At 42.0% G+C, this 26,056-nt stretch overlaps 1 protein-coding gene across 1 annotated transcript; it reads right to left on the bottom strand.

Annotated features, from left to right (window-relative positions):
- Positions 1 to 4,196: 4,196 nt before the first annotated feature.
- On the bottom strand, positions 4,197 to 25,305 carry MCM2 (minichromosome maintenance complex component 2). Its single transcript, XM_015831554.1, has 16 exons — positions 25,287 to 25,305; positions 23,223 to 23,410; positions 20,928 to 21,103; positions 19,192 to 19,455; positions 17,739 to 17,958; positions 16,758 to 16,965; positions 15,760 to 15,894; positions 13,947 to 14,138; positions 13,634 to 13,727; positions 12,588 to 12,838; positions 11,900 to 12,026; positions 11,632 to 11,744; positions 10,432 to 10,674; positions 8,813 to 8,995; positions 5,708 to 5,863; positions 4,197 to 4,394 (listed from the first exon to the last, which is right to left on the bottom strand). The coding sequence occupies exons 1-16, from the start codon at positions 25,290 to 25,292 to the stop codon at positions 4,284 to 4,286; spliced, it is 2,667 nt and encodes an 888-aa protein (XP_015687040.1). The 5' UTR covers positions 25,293 to 25,305; the 3' UTR covers positions 4,197 to 4,283.
- Between the last annotated feature and the right edge of the window lie 751 nt (positions 25,306 to 26,056).

Here is a 26,056-nt window from a genome sequence, read left to right as displayed (position 1 = left end):
ACCCATCATTATTTTCTGTTCTTGAAAAATCTTATCTATGATTTTATTGTTGCTGGGTCAGTTGTTACTGGGGGATAAAGCTACCTGCCTCCTCCCCCACCCCTTGGAGTTTGTTCTACAATTCTGCTGACCAAAGGTCATGCTTACTTTTTTTATTTGCATCAAGAAAACAGAATCTTCTCTTCCAGCCTGAAGAAGGCTCTGATGCCGAGAAAGAAAAGTGATGAGAGGAAGATCAGCAGCAAGATGGATGGATGGATGGATTAGATTAGATTACAGCGGTGATGGGTGCACCATTGGAAGACTTGAAGAGATGGATTGTCAAAAAGGACATCTATGTGGGCATCAAGAGTTGACAATACCTTGAGGGCACATAATCAATTTAAAAAAATGCAGCACGAGCACGTCAAAGCAGAATTGGCACTAATTTTGCAGTAAAGCAATTATTTGTGTGACAATTTTTCCCTAAGCACTTGAATGCACAGAGTTTGCCATATAAATATGGCCACCATCTGTATGTTGCAAAATAAAGTAAAATACCAACAGTCCCTACTGTGTTGCATCTTATAAGTTACTGGAATAACTGTGCATTTGGTAATACCACAGCCTATTAAAATACTCATCTCTGCATGCAATTACACCATGTGGATGAAACAAAAGTATGCACTACTTGCCGTACCAAAAATACTACATTATCCTCATGCAAGAGAGAAGTCAAATAATCATCATGACATCCTCGCCCCTGGCCCTATCCTCTACTCTTTTCTCAGTGAAAATGTGATCTTGCCTCAGGCCTAGCAGTAAACCAATGGCGAAACTACAAAAATAGAAGATCAAGATTATAGTCAAATTCAGCACGATTTACAGAGGAGTTTATGATACTTAACACATGGCTTTATTACCCCGCACCCCTAGAACGCTTCTGATATATTCTCGTACCCCTTACAAAAGTTTGAAATAATGGCAACAAATTATGCATATAAACTATAATTTTGAAAACCCAAGTTTTTGCACCCCCTGGAATATCATCTCACACCCCTGGTTGGGAACCCCTGCTTTATAAAGCCACTTAAGAGGTTTAAGCTCTTTGAAGCATCTCTTTTGAATAATAGATTCTTGTCGGAATCACTGGAATTCAGAAGGTGGCTACCTTCTTCTTCCTATACTGTATATTGTTCTAAATATTTTTCTTTACTGAAAACAGCAGTGCCTTTCAAACCATTTTTTTTCAAGGCAGTTTACAATGCTCCACAATGGAATTTGTTAAAACTAGAAATCATAAACAATGGGCAACATATAAACAAAAACAGAATAGATATAGGCAGTCCTCGACCTACAACTATGTGTTTAGTGACTGTTAAAGTAACAATGGCACTGACAAAAGTGACTTGACTGTTTTTTACATTTACGACGGTTGCAGCATCCTTACGGTCACGTGATTGCAATTCGGGCACTTGACAATGGTCATCTATTTATGACAGTTGCACTGTCCCCGGGTTATGTGGCCATTATTTCTAATCTTCCCAGCTGGCTCCTGACAAAGTCAATGCGGGAAGCCAGATTTACTTAACTGCAGTAATTTGCTTAACTGTGGCAAAAAAAAAATATGTCGTAAAATGGGGCATAACTCATTTAACTGTTTAGCTTAGCAGTGGAAATTCTGGGCACCATTGTGGTCATAAATTGAGGACTACCTGTAGTTGGTTTATTAAGTTCTAATGCAGCCTAATAATTCAGCTATTAAAAACTTAAGGTCTGGAAGAAGAGCACTGCTCCTGTGGCTGGAGAGAGCAGCCAAGTGTCAGAGGAGCCAACTGGGGAGGGCACTCCCCTGACTCAAGAGAGCAACCACTAGGGTAATTTGCTTGTGTTGTTATAGAAGGGTGCCTACAGCACAACTCTGTGGCAAGCCCTTCACCACAGCTCATAATACCTATTACTGTATAAATGGATCTTTAAGAGACGTTTATGAAGCTATAAAAAAGATTAAACCGGGAAAAAGTTCCTGGACCATATGGATTACTGGATTATTATAAATGTGTCGACGAACTTTTACAAGCTTTGCAAAATATGATTAATTTTATTTTACAGGGAAGAAAAATGCCAGAGGCTTGGAAAACTATTTTAACTATTGATAAGCATAAAATATAAAATAGATTTTTTTCCCTTAGGTTTGTTTGTTATGTTTTAAAGATTACATATTGCGTTAGTTAAATATGTATGTATGAACAATGAATAAAAGTTTTTTTAAAAAATAAGCCCCCAAATTTTGGAAATATTTCTCAGCCAGCAAGGCCTAGACAGTAATATTGCATTCGAAATGCCTGAATGGGATGTATATGTTTGTTGGTATCAACCCAACATTCTAGTCCTCAGAACGACATGCTATGCAGGGAATAAATCCTTGAGCCTCTAACCTTATGGACTTCGCTGAGAATATCAGATTAGGAGTTCTAGGGTCGAACACAGAGTCATATGGAATTAACCACTGGGGTGGGAAAAGAAGAATTCAATTCTTGTAACAATCCAAGTAGCTCTTTCAGCAGCAATGGAGCCAACAGTCAATTTCAGTGCAGATGCAATTGCTAAATATCTAGGTCTGTACTTTCTACTTTTCCAAGCATTTGTCTACTACTGTATAGCAAAAATGGATTTTCTATTTTAAGTTTTTATTAGTCTACACAAGGTATCTGGCAACGTCGAACATTCTGGAAATTAAAGGTAAACAATTACATTACTGTTGAATATATTTGAAATCAGTCAAACACTGGAGCCTATAAAGAAAAAGGTTGGAACTTCTAGAGCGCAGTGATGCATAATAAACAGACCATGTTGCATAATAAACAGGATTACCTCTCAAGTAGCCTTCTCCGAGATCCCTTTAAAACAGATACAACATGAAAAGTTACTAATGGAACTACAAACACAGCAGAAGAGAATGACCATTGCATTGCATAGAATAGATTGAGTTGTGAAGATTCAGAAGAGCTCTAAACAGGAAATAATTTAAACTTAAAGCACAAAGGTGGAAATAAAACCAGAGGTTCTTAGCTTGGTGATTCAGATCATGGGTAGGCAAGCCTAAAGCTTGTTGTATTTATTCTTTATTTACTTCACTCCAGTCTCCCAGCACTAATGACCATCTAGTGCAAAAGAAACATTTGGAGGGACATACAGATGTTCTGTCTTTAGTGTCTGATAGTTAATCTTCTATCAAAAATTCAAGACAGGTAAACAATTCACTCCTGCTATTTTTCCAGAAGAAATCTTGATTCTGCACAAACGTTGGGTTTTAGATATTTACTTTCTGATTCTGCTTGCTAAAATGCTGGGGAGGACCCAGTTATTTGATGAAGTGCCATCTCCAGACAAACCCGATATAAAAATGGATTTGAAAAGTTTAAGAGTTACAACTGGATTTAAGTTATCTTTCTTCAATACAAAAGTTCAAACGACAGAGGAAAAATGATAAACATTACCCAAAAAGCATATTATTAAAAATGCAGCAGTCATAATGAAGTAGCTGATTTGGGAATACGGCCATTTTTAAACAGCAAACTAATGTGTGCCTTTATTTTTAAGAAGCTATTTTAAAATCTTTGGGCATTATTTTTAGTAAACATTTTCCTGTTACAACTTTATTGGGCAAACATATAAGAAAAAAACATTATTTTCAGGGATGTGTAAAAATATTACTTTGGGAAAAGAACTTCTGGAGAACTGTGTTAAGCCTCCTCTGGCCCATGCTGCTGAACTGCTTCTGACAAGATTTTGGGGTGCTCTTGGCATGTCCCTCTGACTAGCTTTGCACATCTCTAATTGTTTTGGCATAACACAGCTCTAAAGTAAAACAAATGTGAATTTCTACTAATCTTCAACATAGAGTGTTTTCAGCTTTTCATAAGAAGTACATGAAGCAATAAGCAGGGTATAACAGAGGAGAAATGGAAAGCAGCAGATGCTTTAGAGTGAACATGAGCACAGCATTACTGCTTGTTGCACAGTCTGAACTGACCCATTCACCACTATCAGTGTCAAGTCCAATTTCCAAAATGAGGCAAACAGGAAACAATTCCTCTGGGGCTTCGTCCAGCAAATGCAGGCTCACAGCAGTTCTGCTTTTTTAACCACGGAACTGTTCCATTCTATTATATTCTATTCACAGGCTTTTCAGCAGAGTTTCTTATTCTTTTCTGGAATATATAAAGAAGAGCCTTGAAGACTGCTACAACAGAAGAGAAAGCATAGCTCTGATGTCTCCAACCACTTGCGAACTTGTTGCCTCAGAAGGTTTGTACAATCAATTTCCGCTTGACATCACGGCTGAACTTGTTCATCTTGAACAACTCACTATCGAAGAAGGCAGAAAGATTGTGGATGTTGATTTGACGGGCCTGGCAAGGAGAAAGAGAGAGGGGACATGGATAGTTAAGTGACAATCAAATTTGCAGAAAAACGGGAGATGTTGTGGCAGTTTCTCCCAATTGAGATATTCATTGAAACATATAATTTGGCCAGAATAAACTTTTACATATGATTATTGATTTGCAATGTCTGCTATTCACAATATCTGTCAGAATGCCCAGCTTGTCTTTTTTGCCAGACCTAAACAGGTTAGGTTAAAAACAACTGGGGAGAGGCAGACCTGCCAATAAGCTAGTCCCATGCCATGAAAAGCATTCTAGGGCAGGGTTCCCCAACTCCCGGTCAGGGGACCAGCATGCCAGCAATTGGGCCCCAAAAACAAGCAAAGCCCCATCGGCGGGATGCAGGCAGCACACAAAACCATGCCCCCTCCGGTCCGTGGAAAAACCTCTCTCCATGTAACCGGTCCCTGGTGCCCAAAAGATTGGGGACCTCTGTTCTAGGGAACAGTCACCTAGCTGCACCATAATGAAAGCCAATACAGCTTGCAGAGCAGAAGCTAGCCAAGGTACATCCATAACTAACTATGCATGCAGCCACATTCTAGACCATTGTTTCTCAACCTTGACAATTTTAAGGCATGTGGACTTCAACTCCCAGAATTCCACAGCCAGCAATGCTGGCTGTGGAATTCTGGGAGTTGAAGTCCACATGCCTTAAAATTGTCAAGGTTGAGAAACACTGTTCTAGACCACCTGAGGTTTTGGGATGTTCTTCAAGGGCAGCCCCATATAAAGCTCATTACAGCAGTCCATTTGGAGGCTCACAAGGCAGGATTGTTATAATGGATGTACCGTATGGGATACCCAATGCTCTCTTCCTAGATAACACGGACATTTGGCAACAACCTACCAGCATGCATTGCAAGCTTTCTGTAATTTTCACGGAAAATAAAATGGGTCTATTCAACATCCAAAAATCCCATTGAATGCAAAACTGCAACCCAGCCCAGTAACAACAAAAACATCTGTAAGGAAAAAAAAATCCCAATTTCTCCCTTTCCAGTGAGATCATTCCCTCTTTATGATGTCCTTGTGATCACGAGCCCCAGAAAGCCTTTGCACTAGTTTCTCACATTTTGGGGTTCAGAATAATACAAAAATGTAACCCCAGAAGGGAGCAACTTTGCCTGTTGGTCTAATATCTCATGCTTTTCTTTACGACAAAAGACTTAGTGCTCAAAGCCCATTTATTCAAAGCTTAGAAAGGGGAACCCAGAAGATGCAGAATAACTAGATTTAGTCTTGGTACAATGTCCACAAAAGGGAAAAACGCTCCATACCTTATCAATTAAGTCTTTCTCCGGCACTTCAGTGGTGTCCTGCTGTGCTCCGTAGCGATTCCTCTGATACATCAACTGTTCTGATACAAGTTGTTTCAAAATGAACAGCAAGAGCTCATTGTTATCCCGCCTGAAGGTAAGGTACCGGGAAAACGTCTGTGTACAAAAAGAACAAGAGGGGAGTCCAACAATGAGCCAACAACAATCTGAAATTACCTACTTTATTATACTTATAGGATGCTTAACAGTGAATTCTAGGAAACTTACATCAAAATGAACACATGTACACAAACCAAGTTAATACAAATGTAGAAACATCCCTGAGCACTCACTCCACTGATTCCCTAATCACTACCAATCCTATCTGAAAGTTCATTGGAAAAACACTTCTTTTTACAGAGCCTTTTGAAATACTAGTAAGACAGGAGCCATTCTCATCTGGATAGATGAACAGTTTTAGGGGGAGGGGGCTACAGTCAAGAAAACACGTTCCCCTTAAAAGTTGGCAGGGTAAAAATCTGCAACATCCCCTTTCAGCTTGCATGTATCAGGTGAGCAAATTGTACATCCTTAGAGAGAGCAAGGACCCAAGTCTATAAGGGATAACCTACACCTTGAAATAGACCGAGACGTTTTCCAGTAGACAATGCAGCTTGCACAACATTGGCATTCTCCTGCTGGAGTAGCTTCTACCAACTAGTCAACAGGGAGTAAGTACATTGTACATAATCTCCTAGCACGATTCCACATAGAGTTAATTGTAATAATCAAGGGAGAGATGATAAAAGGCACAAATCACTGTTGAAAAGGGGAATATTCTAAAACAATGAAAAATGGATGCCTTTTATTAATGTAAATAAAAGGATTTTAATCACTGTCTAATTTAAACTCAATACTGGCCTACTGAAGGGACTTTTGAGGATTCAATCCCATCTTCTTGAGGGAGCAAACAGAGCTTTCCAAGAAAATTTGGTTACTGAATAGATAAAGAGAGAAAAGGCTCCAAAGCATTTTCACAGGACCTTTTAATTTATCTGTTTGCTTATTTATTTGTATCAAACCCCAGGCAAGAACCGAAGAATAATACACAATTAACTGAAAAAAAAAAAAGGTTTCGAAGCTGGAATTTTGGTAATTAAATGAGCAAGCATCTAAAACATGAATTATAAATTAATCTCACTGAATTTTACCCTATTTTGCTTAATGTATTTGATTTAAGACACAGACCCAACTCCAAATGTCTCTAGGTGGCTCACAACACAACAAAAACAAAATTAAATAGAACACAATTCAAAACCAATAAAAAATAATTAAGATAAAAAACCCCAAATGTTTTATTTGAATTGGATCATTAATGACTTGGGACAGATCCATACAGGCCAGGAGTTCCTGCACTGCCCCAAGCTCAATATCTCGTGGCAGCAGATTAAAATCCTCAACTGTCTCCAGGATTCTGTCATCAGCCCAGCAATGGAATTTAACTACCAAAATTCAGGCAGGGATGATGCTGGGTAGCAGAAAGGGTGGTAAACCAACAATTGCTTACTGGAGCCCACCTTCAGAAGACTGTTCCATATGTGATTATCTGCCCTGCCTCTTGGGGCCTGCAAGGATTCATGGATAGCAATAACAACACCTCCCTCTCTTTCCTGGGGTCTCGGTTGATGGAAACCCTGAAACCCAGGGGGACACTCCCCTCTGGACCCATCAGGTTTTGATGAGACATGCTAGGTTGGTGCCCTCATCCAAGACAAAAGCATACACGAGGGAGGCTTTATTACATTCAGAAGTAGGATCCTGAAGGTAGAAGTTGGGGCTGGATACCAAAATCATTTTCAAACAGTAGGTCTAGTGCAGTCTGTCCCAGGTTCCCATCATGTTTCCTTCTACCCATCACTGTCCCAATGCTCCTGCCTGCTCTCTGCTCACCATCACCCCGCCCTTTTACTCCTTCCTCTCAGGCTAAAACACACATCCCCAATCATATGAACACCCAAACCAATGTCCCAACAACCCACTTTGCCCCTCAAGGAACTCAACCATCCATCATGGCCTTCAGGGGGACAGGCTCTCAGTAAAGGAAGAACAACAGGCTATTCATTTATCTATTCATCAAAATGGGAGAGATAATTACTAAATCAAAGCAAGGATCACAGAAATGCCTTTGCCAAATACTAAGATGGGCAATAGAGTTTCTCCCCCCTACATTTGATTTTTATGGGGGAGGGCAGAAATATAAGAGTAAAAAATAGTCTTCAAATTTCTGGACTTTCTAAAATGTTTAGGAAGCAGTTAAAAACATTGTTAAAGTACTCACATTTTGTAAGCACTGAACTGATTCAAAGTTGTCTATAAACTGCCTAGACACAAATACGCAGCATAATTTTTCATTCACTGCATATTTTAATCCCACTCTACCAAGAAGTTCAGGATAATGAATATGGTTATTTATTCATATTTTAGCTTTCCAAACTAAGGTTGGCCCAATTCTAATATTAACTTTAGTGTCTCCAGCTTCCAACCCTCATCTCAAAAGCTATTTCATTCATCAGGAGCGTGGATGATGGTGCCCTCAGCCTACTCCTTTGCCATCTGGCAGCATTTTCCAGGATTCATTACTGAGGCCCAAGAAGGGCATTTATTCATCTCTTGAACAGTCCAAAAGAAATGTTTTAAAGTAAGAAATAATATTCTTCTCTCAACCTGACATTTCATCATCTTCTAAGATCAAAGTGCTAATATAGCTGACAGTCTCACTTGTCCTAAGAGACTCTTCAGGATACCTAGCGATTCTGGATAAATTGGGAGAAAAATTATAATTTCTCTATCTATCTTCCCTGCAGTTTCCAGTTATCCAGATTAAGTTTCAACATACTACACACAGATAATGAAGGACAGGATAGATAGGCTCTGTAATTTACTTCCATAATAGTGTGCAGTGCATAAAAGTGTATATGCAAAATATCCAAGTCCTTTTTTAAAGTCAGTTTCCTGAATCTCCATTGGAGTTCTACCAAAATTTAAGTTCTCAGGGTATTTTTCCATCATCCCAAAAGAAACAATCACCATCACCACCACCATAGAAGGATCCACCTCTCTGCATACCTTCCGCATGCTTCTCATAACACTGAACTTCTGTGTGTCAATAAAGCTCTCCAGCATAACTCTGATGGCCATGTTGACATCATCCTCCACCACATAATCCCGCAGGTGCATGCGAGCGTGAGCCTCTGCCATTCGGATCATGGATTCTATGTGGCGCACTGTAATGGGGATACTTCCAGTTGCCTGAAGAAAGAAAAGAGAAAGGCCCTGTTGACTGATACCAGCAATGCAAAAAGGGCACCCCAAGAACGGCTTGTGACTGGCCAGCCTTCTTTTTATGCTCCTATATGCACCACTTAAGTGTGCTGTAAAAAGCAGCTGGGGAGTTTTGAAGAGGATCAATGGATGCCTTAAGGCAGTGATGGCTAACCTTTTAGAGACCAAGTGCCCAAACTGCAACCCAAAACCCACTTATGCATTGTCGGGTGCCGGGTAGGTGTGGCCCATTGAGTGGGTGTGGCCCATTGGGTGGGCATGGCTGCGGTGGTAAAAGCAGACTGGGTGGGACTAAAAAGTTCAATCAATCAATTCCAACTTTGCAAGATCTTTTTTTTTCCCTGCAAGAAGTTGAAATTGACTGATTGATTGAACCTTTTTTTTTGTACATGGTGGCGGAGGCCTAAAGCGAAAAGGTTTTATAAAACCCAGCTGAAGGCCTAGGACTGGGGCGACGGCGCGCGTGCCCACTGAGAGGGCTCTGATTGCTGCCTCTGGCACCTGTGCCATAGGTTCGCCACCACTGCCTTAAGGACTGACAGGTTTAAGGCACCTACTTTACCTCTTAAAACATCTGACCTTATCCATAGCGGACCCTGTCTCAGCTAATTTTAGAGTGCGGTCCTTGTTCTGCCACACAAAATGATTCAGAAACTGACCAAAATTGCACACCATTAAGTTACAGCCTGCATTTCTACTCTGGGGAGTTGTTAATACTGCATGAAGCTAATTAAAAACCATTAATGGCTCACAGGAGATAGTAAATAGGAAAAACACCCCCCCCCCAAAAAAATGGGTTTAAAAGGCATCAATGATTAAGGGAGGACTCTGCCATCTGCTGGCAAACTAGTGCATTGTATAGATTATAAGGAATATGCCTCCGAGGGGTTATTCCCCTTTCTTTTTTTTTTCAGGAATCAGGACCTTTTTTGTTTGATCCTTGAACTGAGGTCCAGCCAAAATGCTACCAGCTCTGTCTATTAGATAAGTTGTCAAAACCAACCAATCAGCCCCAAGGATGGGAGAACAAAGTCCAAACATCAGGCTAGCTGTTTCTGTAATCCAAAGCCAATTTTAGCACAAGGTAAATACTGATGCAATAGTTACTGAGAGATATTTTGGTGAACAATTTCATTTAGCATTAAGTAGTAAAGAGTTCAGAAGAAGGTAAAGACTTGCATATTTTTGGGTGGGTTCTGATAAAGCTAGTACTCATTTATAGATTTGGGAACTTTTTCATGAGCCAACCATGTAATTACGGCTGCTTCTAAAAAGAACCAGATTTCAGATTTATTGGAACCAACGTTTCTTCCAGCTCTATTTAACTGGTGAGATGGGCAGTGATTCTGCAGGTAATAGTCTCACCCTGAAATGTAGGATTTCCCACCTCCTTGGTTGCTTACCATGGATTCTTTCCTGAGTTCACTGTACATCCTGGCCACTTTGTCCTGGTCCATCTGGTTGAGTTTGGGATGGACTTTTTCCTTTGCATAAATAATGTATTTCTTCAGGACCTCCTGTGGAATGGGCTCTACGCCGTAAGTATTAGGCAGGGTAATCTCTTGAGACTCTCCATTTACTGCATCCTTGCTGTTTGGGTGATGCTTGATGTGGCTACTGACAACAAATCGAGCCAGCATCTCATCCTTCCAGAAAGAATTGCAAAAAAAGAAAAAAAAATCCAAAACACCAATATTATATCGTTTATTATAAAACAATCTCAAAAGTAATTCTCCAGATTGCCTAACTTTTATTCAAAAATGAATAGATCTATGACAAGAACAGAAAGTCCTTAACGTATGACAGCAATTGAGATTGGAATTTCTGTCTTTTAAGCGATGCAGTCGTAAAGTGCGACCGCATTGCTTAGCCACAACAATCCCTGCAGTCCCGGCTATCGCACAATTGTTAGGTGAGGCAGCTTCCTGCTGCTTTCCCACAACCAAAGTCTATGAGGAAGCCAGCAGGAAGTTGCAAGTCCCAGGCCAGCAGATAGGCGAGTGGCTGCTGCTGGGGAAGGCAGGTGCAGGTGAAGAGGGGTGAGAATGCTGCAGTGAGGGTCAGGGAGGGTGCATGGGGGTGCAAGAGAGACATAGTGCAGGTGTAGTGAGTCAGGGTGTGCCAATAGCTGGCATGGCATGAGTGCAATGGTGGAAGAGTGTGTAGCTTGGGGAGACCAGCAACCTGCGACCTTCTCTGCCGTCTTGACTTTCTTGGGAAGCTGGCAGGAAGGTTGCAAAAGCTGATCATGTGATTGTGGGGTGCTACAACCAGTCCTATGCACGAACTGGTTGCCAAGCACACAAGACTGCAAGCACATGCCATCCGAATGCTGGGACAGCCAGAATATGAGGACTGGCTGTAACCACCATCCGTTTAGCAAAGTTGTAATTTCAGACAGACACTGATTCAATGGTGGCAGGTCAAGGACTATTTGCATGCTTATCAAAGTGTTCCTGTGAGCTTTACTTTCCCAAGCCACACAAGAGGTCAATGGTATTAGCTAATTCTATCTTGTGTACCTCTCTTCTTCATTCAGTTAAGTATTAAAATGATAGTCCCTTCATTAACTTTCCTTAAGTCTAATGATCTGCAGAATCTACCTGAACAGGATCCACAGTGTCCCTGACTACACACAGGATATCAAAACGAGATATGATGGGCTCGGTCAGATCAACATTTTCTGAGAAGGTCAAAGAAGGGTCATAGCGCCCACCTAGAATAGGAAAAGAAGCATTTTAAAAAACAGTGCATGGTCGTCTTCTTCTTCCTTTCAGTATCCAAAAGACAGGAAATTTTTAAACAGGAAGTTTAACACAATACGTGGCACTTTTTGCCCTAGTGAGTTTTTCTTCCATGGGCCCCACGTACCTATGGGGTTGGCAGCAGCAATAACAGTGCAGCGAGCTTGTAGAGATGTGACAATGCCAGCCTTTGAGATGGAGATGCTCTGCTGTTCCATGGCTTCGTGGATGCTGGTCCTATCCTGATCATTCATCTGAGGAACAGCAAAAGATGTTAAAACTCCAATTAGTCCCAATAATAAAAAAAGCAGAATTCAGTTGTACACATTCAAAGCTCTTAACAGTTCAGTGCCTCTAGATAGAGCAATGTTATCGAGGACAGAAAGTATTTTCCAGCCAGAGTTGTCAATACTGAGTTTCAAAGCAATTCCACCCCCCCGCTCACATATTGACCAGATCTTTCTTTAAAGTGCAGATGCTCAGAATGAGGTTTGGATATTTATGTGCAAAGGATATGTCCCAGTGCTGTGCTATGCTCTCCCCAAGGTATCTTCCCTTATAGGCTTCACTACATTAATGAATCTGAGACCTAGCATCCCCCAAACATATCAAATCCACCACCAGCTTTAATATTCTGAGCAGTTTTTCTCAGTTCCAGATCTCAACACTGACTCTTTCTAGATAGGCCCTAAAATCCAACCTCTTTTCTATCTGTTTCACTTTCTGTGTTCAAGGTCTTACCTAGAGCAGCGTACACGGTTGGGACTGGAATCTGGCTTGACCAAATTATGTCATACCTCCAAGCCAATACTTGCCTTGTCAAATTCATCTATCAAGCACACCCCTCTGTCTGCCAGCACCAGGGCTCCAGCCTCCAAGGTCCATTCCTTGCTTACAGGATGTCTCTGCACGTAGGCAGTCAGGCCAACTGCAGAAGCCCCCTGGCCGGTGGTGAATATCGCTCTGCTGGCTACTTTCTCCACGTATTTGAGGAACTGAGACTTGGCTGTGCCAGGATCGCCACAAAGCAACATATTGATGTCTCCACGGACTTTATGTTTTCCTCCTGTAGTGTTTTAGATGGAAAGAACAGTGAGCCAAATTGTGGCTGGCACAATGAGACAAAATGGTAGATTAGAACTTGGGAGGCCCGAGATCAAATGGTCCACCGAAGCTCACCCAGTAACCTCTGGCACAGTGTAACCTAATTCATAATGGTGTTCCGAACATAAATTGCTAGTTAATGAAGGAAGGGAACCAACTATATGGCATTTTCTGTTTTCACTGGAGGAAGGGCAGGATTAAAGCAAAATATATAAAATAAAGCTCATTCACATACTTTAAAATATCTGATTGCTTTCTAGAAGAAGGAGTCAGATAAAGTGATATAGTAATATAAAGAAATAAGGTGATTGAGGAACTGTCTGCTTTATTAATACTCCCCACCCCAGTAAGTATTCAAAGTTTGATTAATAAGACATCAGTACAAAGAACAGTGGAACAAAAATAAAAGAGACACCCCCCCGCCTCATTTAAGAATAAGGTGAATTTCTGATAAAACTGGCCAGATGGAAAAGAAGGAAATGTGGTGTATGCATACTTCATAACATATACTTGTTTACAAACTAGAGAGGAGCTTCATGTTTGAACTTTTTGGTGGTAAGAAATTGCTGTTATTTTCTGGAATAAATTACCAAAATGGAGAATAGCTTATTAATAGGGGAATGTGTAACTGTAAAAATAAAAGATGAACATCTTTTCCAGCCAGTTCTCTCCACTATAATACAGGTATCCTCTCTAGCAAGTTCAATCTCATCATGTGAAAGCAGTGTTGATCCCAAAGTGACTTTGGTCAACCTACCTGGATTTTTGGGTTCTCCTCCAAACAGGGCTAGAGCCAGCCCCCTTTTGATATCTTCATGCCCATAGATTGAAGGACCAATGCTGGCAAAGATCTGGGAAAAGCAAATACACAGCCAACATATTTATCAACAGAGACGCTAAAAGAGAAACAGTACTACTACAATGGAAATCTCCTACTAAACCTTGAATGCTTGTATAGCAAAGCCCTATTAAACGTAGAATGACTGTATAGCAAAGTAATCTCTGGAGCTTTCATACTGTTGAACTGGAAACCAGAAAACCGGAAGTTGGATCTTGATTTTCAAACTCACTTTCTCTCCAATCTGCTCGTCTTTGGACAGTCCTACAATAACTTTCATGTCTTCATCTGTGAGCTCCCCAACGGCCACCTTATTATCTTTCTTGGTGATGTGATTGGCCAGGATCACAGTGGCAAACACTGGAAACCCGTTAGCAGTATTCAAAGAGCCATCGTAATTATTATGGTATATTCCAGTTAGCTCCTAAAAGACAAGAGCAAGATATTCTTTAATCATTGGCACTAAATTAATTTGTATAATTTAGGGAGAGGGCAGACAAAAAGAGGGAGAAAGGAAGTGTTTAAGGAGCATGAACATAAGCAGACATCATCATATTATTAATGAAGCATGAATAGAATAAATAACTAATTAGGTAGACCTCAACTTGTGATTGCAATGGAGCCTGGCCATCATGATATTTAAGTTGGGATGGTCATAAAATGGATCGGTCACGTGACCAACCTGATTTCACAACCTTTTTTGCAGCAATTGTTAAATGAAACCAATGATTCACTATGGCCATGGTTTTGCTGAAAATTAAAATGCTGATTTTTGGCAAAACTATCATAAAATGAAGCCATGTTGCCAAGTGCCCAAAGTTAACCATGAGGGGTGTGTGTTCTCCCCAACTGTCAGAATTTTGAATGTGGGTCATATGTAGCCCCCTGGTAGGCATGTCATAACTTTGAATGGTCGCTAAGCAACTGGTCATAAGTCAAGGACAACATGTATATTCAACATCATGTATTATTACGTGTTGGAAGAATTTCTGTTATGGTCTAAGGCAGTGGTTCTCAACCTTTTTAATGCCACGACCCCAACCGGTCGTAAGTCGAGGACTAAACCGGTCGTAAGTCGAGGACTAAACTGGTCGTAAGTTGAGGACTAAACCGGTCGTAAGTCGAGGACTACCCAACCGGTCGTAAGTCGAGGACTTTCCCTGCCCGAGAGCGCCGCGCATGCGTGGTTCCGTCCCCTGCGCCGGCCGAGGCGTAGCTGGCAAGCGGCAGAGACGGAGCAGGCTGACCACCAGCTGGCCCAGCTCAAGGGATGTAAGGCACCCGCCAGAAAAGGGGGGAAAAATGGCGGACAGCCTTGCTTGGTGACCCCCGTGAAATGGTCGATCGACCCCAAATGGGGTCGTGACCCATAGGTTGAGAACCGCTGGTCTAAGGATTTTTTTTTTTTTTATAATGCGGATGAAAAAACATTTTTAGGATACATAAGTATATTAATACACTTAGAACAAAAATTTGTATTAAAAATACACAGTGACTAATTGAAACAGTTCCACTGAAGATGCTAGTTCTTGAGAACTCCTTTCATAGTTCTAAGTATTCAAATCCAGGGCCGAGTTGACAGCTGAGAATCTCAAGGTAGGGTGAATGATCATGCAGACAAATAAAAAGGAAAGTGCAAGGAACTCAGACTGAAATGTGCTACACACGAACTAAAAGATATAGCCATTCTGGTGGACTTCAGAAAACCAATTTACACAGATTGTGAGTTCAAGTTTTTGCTATGAATGTTTCAGATTTAGCTGGGTGACTTTGGGTTAGTCACTCTGTCTTAGCCCAATCTCCCTTACAGGATTGTTATTGTGGGGAAAGTAGGAAGAGGAAGGTCTTTTGGATACTGTATGTTCACTGCCTTAAATTATTTGTAAAAAATAATAAAGGGATACAAATCAATAAATATTTCATCCAGAGGCAGCTTTATTTTCATTAAGGCTCTTTCCTGAACTCTATAACCAGGATAGTTTTTAAGTTGTGGTCAATATGCGTCAATCTCTGAACTTCCCTGCTTTTCTGGACCTTATACTTACAATCTCATCCCCTGGCTTGCAACTGTCAACCAGGTCAGCCAATAAAATGGCGTCCTTTGAGCGAGGAAGCCTGCCAGCTGCCACCTTTCCTGGGCTCTCCTGGATTTTGATGCGCTGATAGTTCTGGTAGACTGTCTGTCAGGATATCAAGCACCTGAAGTTAGGAATTTCATGGAGCACAAAAAGGACTCTGCAAACAAAATTCTTAGCACATTCCTTAAACAACAAGACATCAGATTCAAGGAGGTTTATACAAGACCTCTTTTCCCCACATCCATATGAAAAACTTCAGAAGATCAGGCAGACTTGTATTTAGCTGTAAACGGACAAACCTCAGCACCTTGGAGACTCATCAGAATATAACACAAATCTACACACAGCAGGCTAACCTATCTTTCAACATACCTCCAGAAAAGTTTCACATTTGTTTTTGTTTTGAATTATGATTGTTCAACAACCATTTTGGTTTGGTAAGCCTCATGTACAGTTTAGCTGGGCATTAAATGAATACATACCTTCCTCACGCATTTGTTCCAATCGAAGCTCCTTATAGAGTGAGTTTGCTCAGGATCATGGCAATCCTGAGGACTTTGCCATGGGTTCTGCTTTGTTTTCTCCAATTTTCATATCCAAGCCCCCCTGAACTCAATCAGACAAATTGATCCTATAATTTCATTTAATCTAGCCCTACCGGCAGAGACTGCATTGCTTCCTATTGTGGTATGGCTGTTGCTTCCTTTTTCCCTTCAGCCAGTTAGAACTGTTCATAATGTCTCTGTTCTTACAGGATAGAATCTAGTATTTATGAGCATCTGGAAAATCACTACTTCTTTATTGTAAAGCTGGGGATACAACCTGGGCTCCTCAAACAACCAAAACTCTTCCAAGGATCAGGCAGCTGCCCTTCCAATAGATCTAAGAATTAGTTTTCACTGTCTGAACAAGACCATGTTGAAAAATGCAATGGGCTTCCTAATATCAAATCAAGCACAGCTCACCTCTTCCATGTTGATTTCAAAGGGACCAATAGATTGACACTCCGGGCAAGATCCTGGTTTTACTTCTTGGTTTTGAGACTGTGAGAAAGGCCCCAAGACAAAACCACATTTGGTACAATTATACTTGACCATGCTGAGCTGGGGAAGGACTCCTGTACAACTTGTCACAACTCCACTTGTGCGGATAAGCTGGTTCAGATGTAGTTGCCTATGAGAAGAAGCAGGAACAAGGCTCAAAACTTTGAGAAGCGAATCGCTCAGGAATGGAGTGAAGGAAGGGAAATTAAATCAATGGTAGAGGATACTTTTTCACGCAGGAGACCCCAGTTTTCATATTCAGACATTCCCAGTTAAAAAAATGACCCTAAGTATCCACCTGAGACCCTAAGGACCAGCTGCCAGAGTAAATATCACAAATTAGATGGGTTAGCTTGGTTTAATAATGAAATATTGGATTAACCTCAGTTGTGGAAAGCCCAACCTCCCTTACACATCACCGTTGTGGGGCTAAATTGGTGGAAGGAATGCTATGCAGATTACCCTGAATTCCAGGAGGAATGACAGGGTAATCTGTAACAAACCAAGAATTATGAATATGATTTGACTACAATAAATAGCAGCTTTATACCTAATCAATTCTTCATGGCTTTCTCCTATGGTTCTACACTCAGAAAGGGAAACCTGATTTTTTTAGTAGAAACTTAAGAGATTACAATACTTCCAGAGCAACAAAATAATTTAAAGCATGTTAGCTTTGTGATGTAACTCAACTTCAGGACTTGTCAGGCTAATTCTGTAGGGGAGCATTTATTAGGCAGCACTGAACTTCTTGTCCTTGAAGCAATCATGCTACAAGAGACCTACTCAATAGTTTATCAGCTGGATCACTTACATTCTAATAAACTATGGGTCATAAATCATTAAACAGCCTTGATAGGTTTTGTTAGTGCTGCCAACCTCAATACTAAACTGCCTTCTTACCTAAGTGATCGTAACTCTTCCACCAGAGGCAAATGTGAGATGCGGACATGGATTTCCTGAGCAATCCGGTCATATTTGGGATACATAGCCATTACTACTTCCTTGGCTGCTTCATCGAAGATCTTCAACATCTCAGCTGGGGCTTCCGGAAGGAAGTAGGCAAGGACATGTTCCCAGGCAGCCAAATCTTCATAATTCACCACCACGCTCTCTCTGTTCTCTGCCAAGAGAAGATTTTTTTTTTAACCTAGACCTACCACTGCAGAAATGCAAAAAACCCCTGAGTTTATTGGGTTTCTTCCAAAATATATTTGCAATCCTTATGTCTTATGTCTTATTTGACCTCCAGTATTTTTTGTTTTAAAAAATCTATGTTTTTGGTGTGAAAATAGTTGTCAGTTTCTACTGAAGGAATTTTATTCATGATGGCTAAGAAAAATGAACATTAAGAATAAAAATATAATAGATGTGTTCCTTAAAAAACTGCTAGCCAATATTTTAGTAACTTAAACACTAGCATTGTAATTCAAAATAATTAAGTAGTTGTTCTGTAACTCTTGCAGCACAATTCACCTACAAAAAAAAGTATAGGCCAGTGGTGGCGAACCTATGGCACGGGTGCCAGAGGCGGCACTCAGAGCTCTCTCTGTGGGCACGCGCACCGTCACCCAGTCCTAGGCCTTCAGCTGGGTTTTATAAAATCTTTTCGCTTTAGGCCTCTGCCGCCATGTGCAAAAAAAAAAAAAAGTTCAATTAATCAGTCAATTTCAACTTCTCGCGGGAAAAAAAAAGATCTTGCAAAGTTGGAATTGATTAATTGAACTTTTTAGTCCCACCCAGTCTGCCGTTACTACCGCAGCCACGCCCACCCAATGGGCCACACCCAGCCAATTGGCCACACCCAGCCAATGGGCCACACCCACCCGGCACCCGACGATGCATAAGTGGGTTTTGCGTTGCAGTTTGGGCACTCCGTCTCTAAAAGGTTCGCCATCACTGGTATAGGCATAGGGAGGGAAGAGAAAGTGCAGCCCATACAGGTGTAGTTCTAACCATGGGAAAGAGAATTAAGCTGAGATATTCCCCACATTAAGTATTATGTTTATTCTGTAAAGGAGTCTTAAATGGTTTGTTAGGATCCATCTGAATAGTACAATTAGGAACCTTAATGTCACCTACCAGCTATGATCATGTGGTACGAGATATAATGTAGGTTAAAAGAAATATATCTCAAACAGTGACTAAGTTCATACAATGCACTAAGTCATTTGTGGTTTAGCATGTTGTATGAATCCAGTGAATAAAGTTTGTAAACAATGGTTTAGCTTACAATGTATTAGTTATGATTTAGTGCAGTTATGAAACTGGCCAATATGAGTCATCACCAGAAACATTTGAAACTAGCATTCTGTCGGTTTTCTAAACTACTTTTCTTGCATTCCCACAATTGTACCTTTACACATGTCACTGATCCGCTCTTTGAAGACATTGTGACCGTGATCATCCACGTGGGTCTTTAGGAAGTTCTTGAAGCGATGGTAGATTTCAAGACGGGGAGCTGCCATGGACACCCACTCCCTCACTGAATGCCCCTTCATGTCTTCCAGGTTCTCTATACTTTCGATCATGTCTTCCTCCTCTTCTTCCACACCTTCAGCAGCCCGTTCAGCCAGGCGCCTCTTCCGCAAAGGACGATCCTCATCTTCATCATCACTCTCTAGAATTTAAAAGGTGGGCAAGGAGCAGAGGAAATAAAAAGGGATTATCAGACAGCTACATAAACTTACAACTGGTAACGAAACTAAATCAATTCTCTGAGATAGGGCTCTTAGATAGATGTCACCTTTTTTAATAGCTTTCCCCAAACGATCATTTCCCCCCACAGATAAATTGGATTTCAACTCCTACAATTTGCTGTTCAACATGATGCTCATGTTTTATGTGGCTACATATAACTTCCCATTGGGGGGATTATGGGGATTGTATTCCAATACATCTGGAGGGTATCACTTTGGAATCTGCTGATTTTCTGATTTAATGCTATTTCAAGTGTCAAACAAAAAGTCTGTGATTTTGCTACATTCTAAAAATTCTTTGTTTTTAACTGATTTGCTTTCAAGTTTGTTTTAATTTTAACATATTGAAGACTCTCAGTTAAGAAGAGCAATCCCATTCAGATGTATATTTACTTAGTAATCAAATTTATACACTGCCCATCTATTTAAAGTGACTCTGAGTGGTTTATGAATTAAAAACCATTCCATTTACATATGGCAGTAAATATTAAAATGGTCAGCTATGTACTCAGCATATTGCATAAGGCTGAGCAGTGTGAGACTTACCTTTATTAGTAAGAAATAAATCAGAATCAGACTCACAGGTAATCAAATTGCTCGTGACTTATTTGGCCAAATCCTTTTTTAGATGCCACACACTTTCATGTCTATATCCGCAAATCATAACTGTAATCAATAAGCTAACCATGATTTCAATCTGGTTTATTGCCATAAAATAAAATCATCCTTGAGCTATGATAGCAACTGAGTTATGAATTTCAATCACTAAGCAATGCAGTTGTAAAGCACAATGTTATGTGACCACATCACTACATTAGACAACCCCCGAAGTCTCAATTTCCATCGTTAAGTGAAGATCATGGGTTGTAAAGTGAGCACCTTCTCCAACTTTCTACTGGCTTCCAACAGCCAAAGTCAGTGAGGAAGCTGGCAGGAAATTGCAAGTCCCAGGTGGCGGCAGATGACTGCTGCCAGGTGGAGAATGAGAGGGAAATACAGTGTGTGTGTGTGTGGGGAGGACTGCTGTCACGTGAGAGAGAGGATGTGAGTTGTGGGGGAGGTGTGGCATGAGTGTAGTGAGGCTTGGGGAGGGTGTGCAAGTGGTGGTGGAGGCCCAGCATGTGTGGCTGCTTCTGGGTGGGAGAGGGTGCACGAGTGGTCATGAAAACGCGGTGCAAGCACAGGGGGGCTGGGGGAGGATGCACAGGTGGGGCAGACTAACCTGAGCAACTTTTAACTTTCCTTCCCAGCTTCCCCATTGACCTCTGCTTATGGAAAGCTGACTGGGAATCGGAGTCATGTGACTGTAGGATACTGCAACTATCTTAAATGTGACTTAAGGAACTGTATACTATAAACCAAGCCATCGCTACCCATTCATTTAAAAATGTACCATAAAGCAGTCCACTCCGCATGCGGCCCAGGCCTCGACCCATCTCACGGTCCCTCTGTCTCATTGCACGTTCTGCTGCTTCCCTTTGGCTGGCAGTTAGCTCTTCCAGATCTTCATCATTCAAGGCTAAACCTTCAGCTTCATAGACATCAAGCTCAGGAATAGGACGATAGTCCCTGGACAAAAAAAAAAAAATCTGTTCATCAACTACATTGCATTACTTATTTTGCAAAGCACCAGATCTGACATTTATATTTGGATATCACAACTTGTACAACACCTGGCTGTTACGTATAAGCTGGGTTGACAAAATCAGAAATGAGGAGGTGATAAGCCGCCTGGGAAACCCAAGTGAAATCATCAAAACAAAAAACCGAAAATTAGAATATTTCGGACATGTGATGCGACACCCAGAAAAATACGGCATACTCCATTTAATCTTCCAGGGAAAGATTGAAGGCAAACAAGGCCCAGGCAGAAGAAGAACATCGTGGCTTCAAAATCTAAGGGACTGGTTTGGACAAAACTCAACAGCACTTTTTCATGCGGCTGCTGATAAAAACAGGATCGCCAACATGATGGCCAACGTCCGATAACGGTTATGGCACAAGAAGAAAAAGAATTACAATAACTCCATACACTTCTATGGAAATTATGAATTTAGAGCAATTTAGATGTGCAAATCCAGCCCTTATGAACTTCTACCTCATCTCTCAGTTTGTAAGGTTTGCAATAAATGGCATATTAACACTTGGCTTCAAGTTTTGTAATGAGATACTTGAACTGAAGTCCATGTAATGCATGACTTTTAAACTAACTAACAATTTCCATCAAGGTAGATATTATCTAGAATAGGGATGGCGCATTCAGATAGTTGTGGATGTTTTAGAGGCCCATAAGCATCTGGCTCAGTGCCTAGCCTTTGATTTCTTTCTTAATTGAAACAATTCCTTTATATTATCCAGGGGTCCTCAACCACCGGGAGAAATGGGCAAGAGTGTGCACAAAGCTGAATTTGCATGAGCAGAGAGCACTTGCGCAAGTACCTGCCACCCATGTGCGTAGAGTTCACACAAGTGAAGCTTTGTGCCTGAGTGCAAGCACCATCTGTGCAAGTGGAGGGCACGCATGCTGCTCATCCCCCCCGTGTTAGGGTGGGCCACCAAGCTGGAAATGTTGTGGACTGCTATTCTCGAACAGGTGCAAACAATTTCTAACATATTAGAGGCTGGGATAAACTTGATCACAATGGGTTATCTTCTCCCAAAATAATGAGGAACCCTGCACATTTTCTGTGTTTATATTTGCTTTATCAACAAGAATAAAATGCAAAACAGAAAAAAATATATCCAGAAAAAAGGGGAAATTGTGTGCAAAAAAGAAAAAAAATGACCCACATTTCAAATAAATCAAACATTTGTAATGTATCGCAGTAGCGACTTGAGCCTGCTTAACGCCCCTAGTTGGGAGGCTGCAAGGCAAAAGAGATTATAAAAAGTAGAACTGCAGTATAGCAGTCAAAATGCCAAAGGTGCAATCAATCAGACCGTCTGTCTGAAAAACTCTCTGTATATACTCCCTTGATTCGGCTGACAAAGAGGGGAGGAGAGCCTGTGGTCTGGTGGTTAATACAACTGCCTAGCATGTAGACTGTCCAGGTTCGAATCCCATAAAGGGGTGTGGCTAGCTGATGAGGACAAATGAGTCCGAAATAGCTATACTAGTCTCTCACTTAAAATCTTTAACTCTTGTCAGCAAAAAGAAATCTGAATATGTGTGTGTGTGTGTGTGTGTGTGTGTGTGTGTGTGTGTGTGTGTGTGTGTGTGTGTGTAAAGCCCAAACATTATACCAATCTTCAAATCCTAGGAACCCTGCGCACTTCCTGACTGATTAGCAAGATAATGAAAAAAATAATAATCATGGTCACTAGTTACTAATGGCAGGAAGCCAAGCAACGCAATTCTAATCAACTAGTTGACTACCATACCTGATTAACTGTTAGAACACCAAATTGCTGGTTTCCTACTGCTAACAACAGCAAGGAATGAGAAAGATTCAAGGTGCATGACAATATGCGTAGGAGTGTCCTGTTTATGAAATAATGCAATCTGAATTTACTGCCATACCAATATCAGCTTACAGTATTAAATACAAACATCTTCACATCAGCCCCTTTGAAGTCAACCTGATTCGCACTGAATTGATGAAACAGGCAAGAAAAGAGAACAGAGTGCCAAATGTTTCATTCTGAGGTTTCATGTGAAAACATGAACCTGGTGGAGGAAGACCCATACCTTTCCATCCCTTCTCCAATCAACTCCTCTCCATCTTCGTCCTCTTCATCAGGGAGTCCCTCGGTCCCCAGGAGTCCTTCAGATTCGTCCTCGAAGGGGGGTAGATCTCTCCCTGGGCTGGACGTGAAGGCATCTCCTCGCCGAGAGTTCTGCACCGGGCTGGTAGCCATGTTTGACTCAGAGGAATCCTAACACAATAGAGTGCAAAATACATTGTGAATTTGGCTAATATAAAGGTAGTCCTCGATTTACAAAAGTTCATTTAGTGACCATTCAAAGCTACAATGCCCCTGAAAACTGTGACTTATGACCAGTTTTTTTCATACTTGTGACCTTTGCAGCATCCCCATGATCAGGGGTAGGCAACCTTGGCTCTTTTATGACTCGTGGACTTCAACTCCCAGAATTCCTGAGCCAGCATGGCTGGCTCAGGAATTCTGGGAGTTGAAGTCCACGAGTCATAAAAGAGCCAAGGTTGCCTACCCCTGCCCATGATCATGTGGTCAAAATTCAGATGCTTGGCAATTGGTTCCTATTTATGACTTTTGCTGTGTCCCGGGGTCACGCGATCACTTTTTGCTTCCTTCTGACAAGCAAAGCCAATAGGGTAGCCAGATTCACCTAATAACCAGGTTAACTAACTGAACAACCGCAACGATCCACTTAACAACTGTGACAAGAAAAGTCGTAAAACGGGGCAAAACTCAACGAACGTCTCACTTAACAACAGACGCTTGGGGCTCAGTTGTGGTCGTTTGTCGAGGGCTACGTGTACTTTCCTAGGACTTGGTTCGGTTCGAATTTTCTAAACTTCTCCAGGCGCAAAAGGAATGCAAAAAAAAAGAGACAGACTAATAAAGCGCCTGGCAGGCACGGGGTGAGACTCTTTTTTCCTTTTTCGCTCTTTTAAATTCCAGAGAAGTCATTTCGGTTCAATTGCAGAACAGCGGTGGCGGAGAATATTTCTTTGTACTCCCATCTTCTAAACCAGGGCTTTTCAACCAGTGGCACGGGTACCACCTGTGGTACATTGGCACCTGGCAGGTGGTACGCGACCATCCTAGAAAAGTGATAGTCGGGGAGGGGCATGAGCTGAACCGGTGGCAGCACCGCACAAGCCTGAGCGAGAGACGGCTGGAGCTGCAGGGCTGTCAGGGCTCAGTGGAAGCGCCAGGATCAGCGCCAGGCTCCAGCTGGAGCTCGGCGCTGATCCTGGCGCTTCTGCTGAGCCCAGAAGAAGCACCGATCAACTGGAATATTGCAGCCTCTCCAGGGTCTTGTGATTTACATTCAGATGCTTGGCAACTGATTCATATTTATGACGGTCACAGTGTCCCAGGGTCTTGTGAAGTGACCAAAACCTTTTGCAACCACCCAGCAGACGGGGGGGAATAAAGACCAAACACCCCCCCACCCCACCCCCGCTGCCAATCCTGAACAGAAATGCTCACAACAATGAAAACCTCGGACAGGAGGAAGAGCGCGGCCGGGTGGGGCAGGCAGGTGTCTTGCTCGGCTGTGGCTTGGGGGGCACTTTTTTCAATGCCATTGTAACTTCGAACAGTCACTAAGCGAACTGTTGTAAGTCGAGGACTACCTGTACTTTATCACTTTTTTTCCTTTTTTGGGGGGGGGTCATCAAGTTTTTGACACCTTGCTAGGCGACCGGTGGTACTCGGATGTTGCCATATCCTAAAAGTGGTACAATGGGTGAAAAGGTTGAAAAGCCCTGTAATCTAAACTCCTCCTACGTTTTGACAGGGGCGGCACAGACCTCCCGGTCTACGGCTGGGAAAGGAATTTGCACTAGTTAACAGAAAAATAAGAGCCTAACATTTCACTCTTCCTGCAAATTCCGCCAGGCAAAAAAAAGGTCCGGAAAAGGTTTTAGATACAGATTCTACAACGAACGAGAAAACTACGAAAGGTAACGATTACGAGATAACCAGATGACCCCAAACAACCCCCCCCCCAAAAGCGGCCCACCCGAGGGACGCAAACACAAATAACCAATACGGCTGCCAAGAAAAGCCCTTGCGGGTCCGTTGCGAGAAGCTCCCTTACCGCCATTTCTTCCGCTTGGCCCGCGATCCGACGGAGCTTCTTCCAACCAGCAGCCCCCCCCCCCTCCAAACTACAAGCGCCGCCGGAGCCTGAATTCCGCGCGGATCACCGGTCACGTGGGTCAAAAGCCCGCGAAAGCTTCGGAATCGTGACGCAAACGTCTTATGAATATGCAAATATTCACCGGGAGAGACTGGCGGAAAGCGCTCTTATGAATATTTAGCGAGGGGACGGGTGGTGGGGGGGGAGAGAGGCGGTCCTTCGCCGGAGAGGAAAAAGGAGGCGGGGTGCCTGTAGGTGGAAAGGCGAAATAAACGCGGCTCGACGGTGCTCGGAAGTTTGCTCCGACGGTCTTAGTCAGGGGTAGTCAACCTTGGCTCTTTTATGACTCGTGGACTTCAACTCCCAGAATTCCTGAGCCAGCTTAGCTGGCTCAGGAATTCTGGGAGTTGAAGTCCACGAGTCATAAAAGAGCCAAGGTTGACTACCCCTGGTCTTAGTTAAGGAGGCGTTGGGAGTCCAGCACTCCGGAGAGCACCGCGTGAGCTTTCGTGGTCTTTTTCATCGGCCGAGAACGTTTTATTCTTTTGCTGCCTTCCGTTCGTGGAGTGCAGCTCCGTTTGTCATTTCATTTCGCTGAATTATGAGGTGCGCCTCTGTGGCGCACGCCCTCGGGTTTCTTCAGCGGTTGAATAAGTAATGGGAGGCCGCGCTGACGGCGCTTGTTTTGTCTTTAAGTTAATAAAGGGTTACAATAAAAAATTTATTAA

This window comes from Protobothrops mucrosquamatus, unplaced genomic scaffold (genome assembly GCF_001527695.2).
Source record: "Protobothrops mucrosquamatus isolate PMUCROS unplaced genomic scaffold, P.Mucros_1.0 scaffold_260, whole genome shotgun sequence".
NCBI lineage: Eukaryota > Metazoa > Chordata > Lepidosauria > Squamata > Viperidae > Protobothrops > Protobothrops mucrosquamatus.
The sequence above is the reverse complement of the archived record's forward strand: the minus strand, read 5'-3'. Positions and strand labels throughout refer to the sequence as shown.

Bases quoted from the DNA above. Each gene is read 5' to 3' on its own strand.
- MCM2 (XM_015831554.1), bottom strand. The intron at 15,895-16,757 runs GTGAGCTGTGCT...ATATCCTGACAG, and splicing joins TTGAAATCAACATGGAAGAG to ACAGTCTACCAGAACTATCA. The intron at 12,027-12,587 runs GCAAGTATTGGC...GCTGTTCCTCAG, and splicing joins TGATAGATGAATTTGACAAG to ATGAATGATCAGGATAGGAC.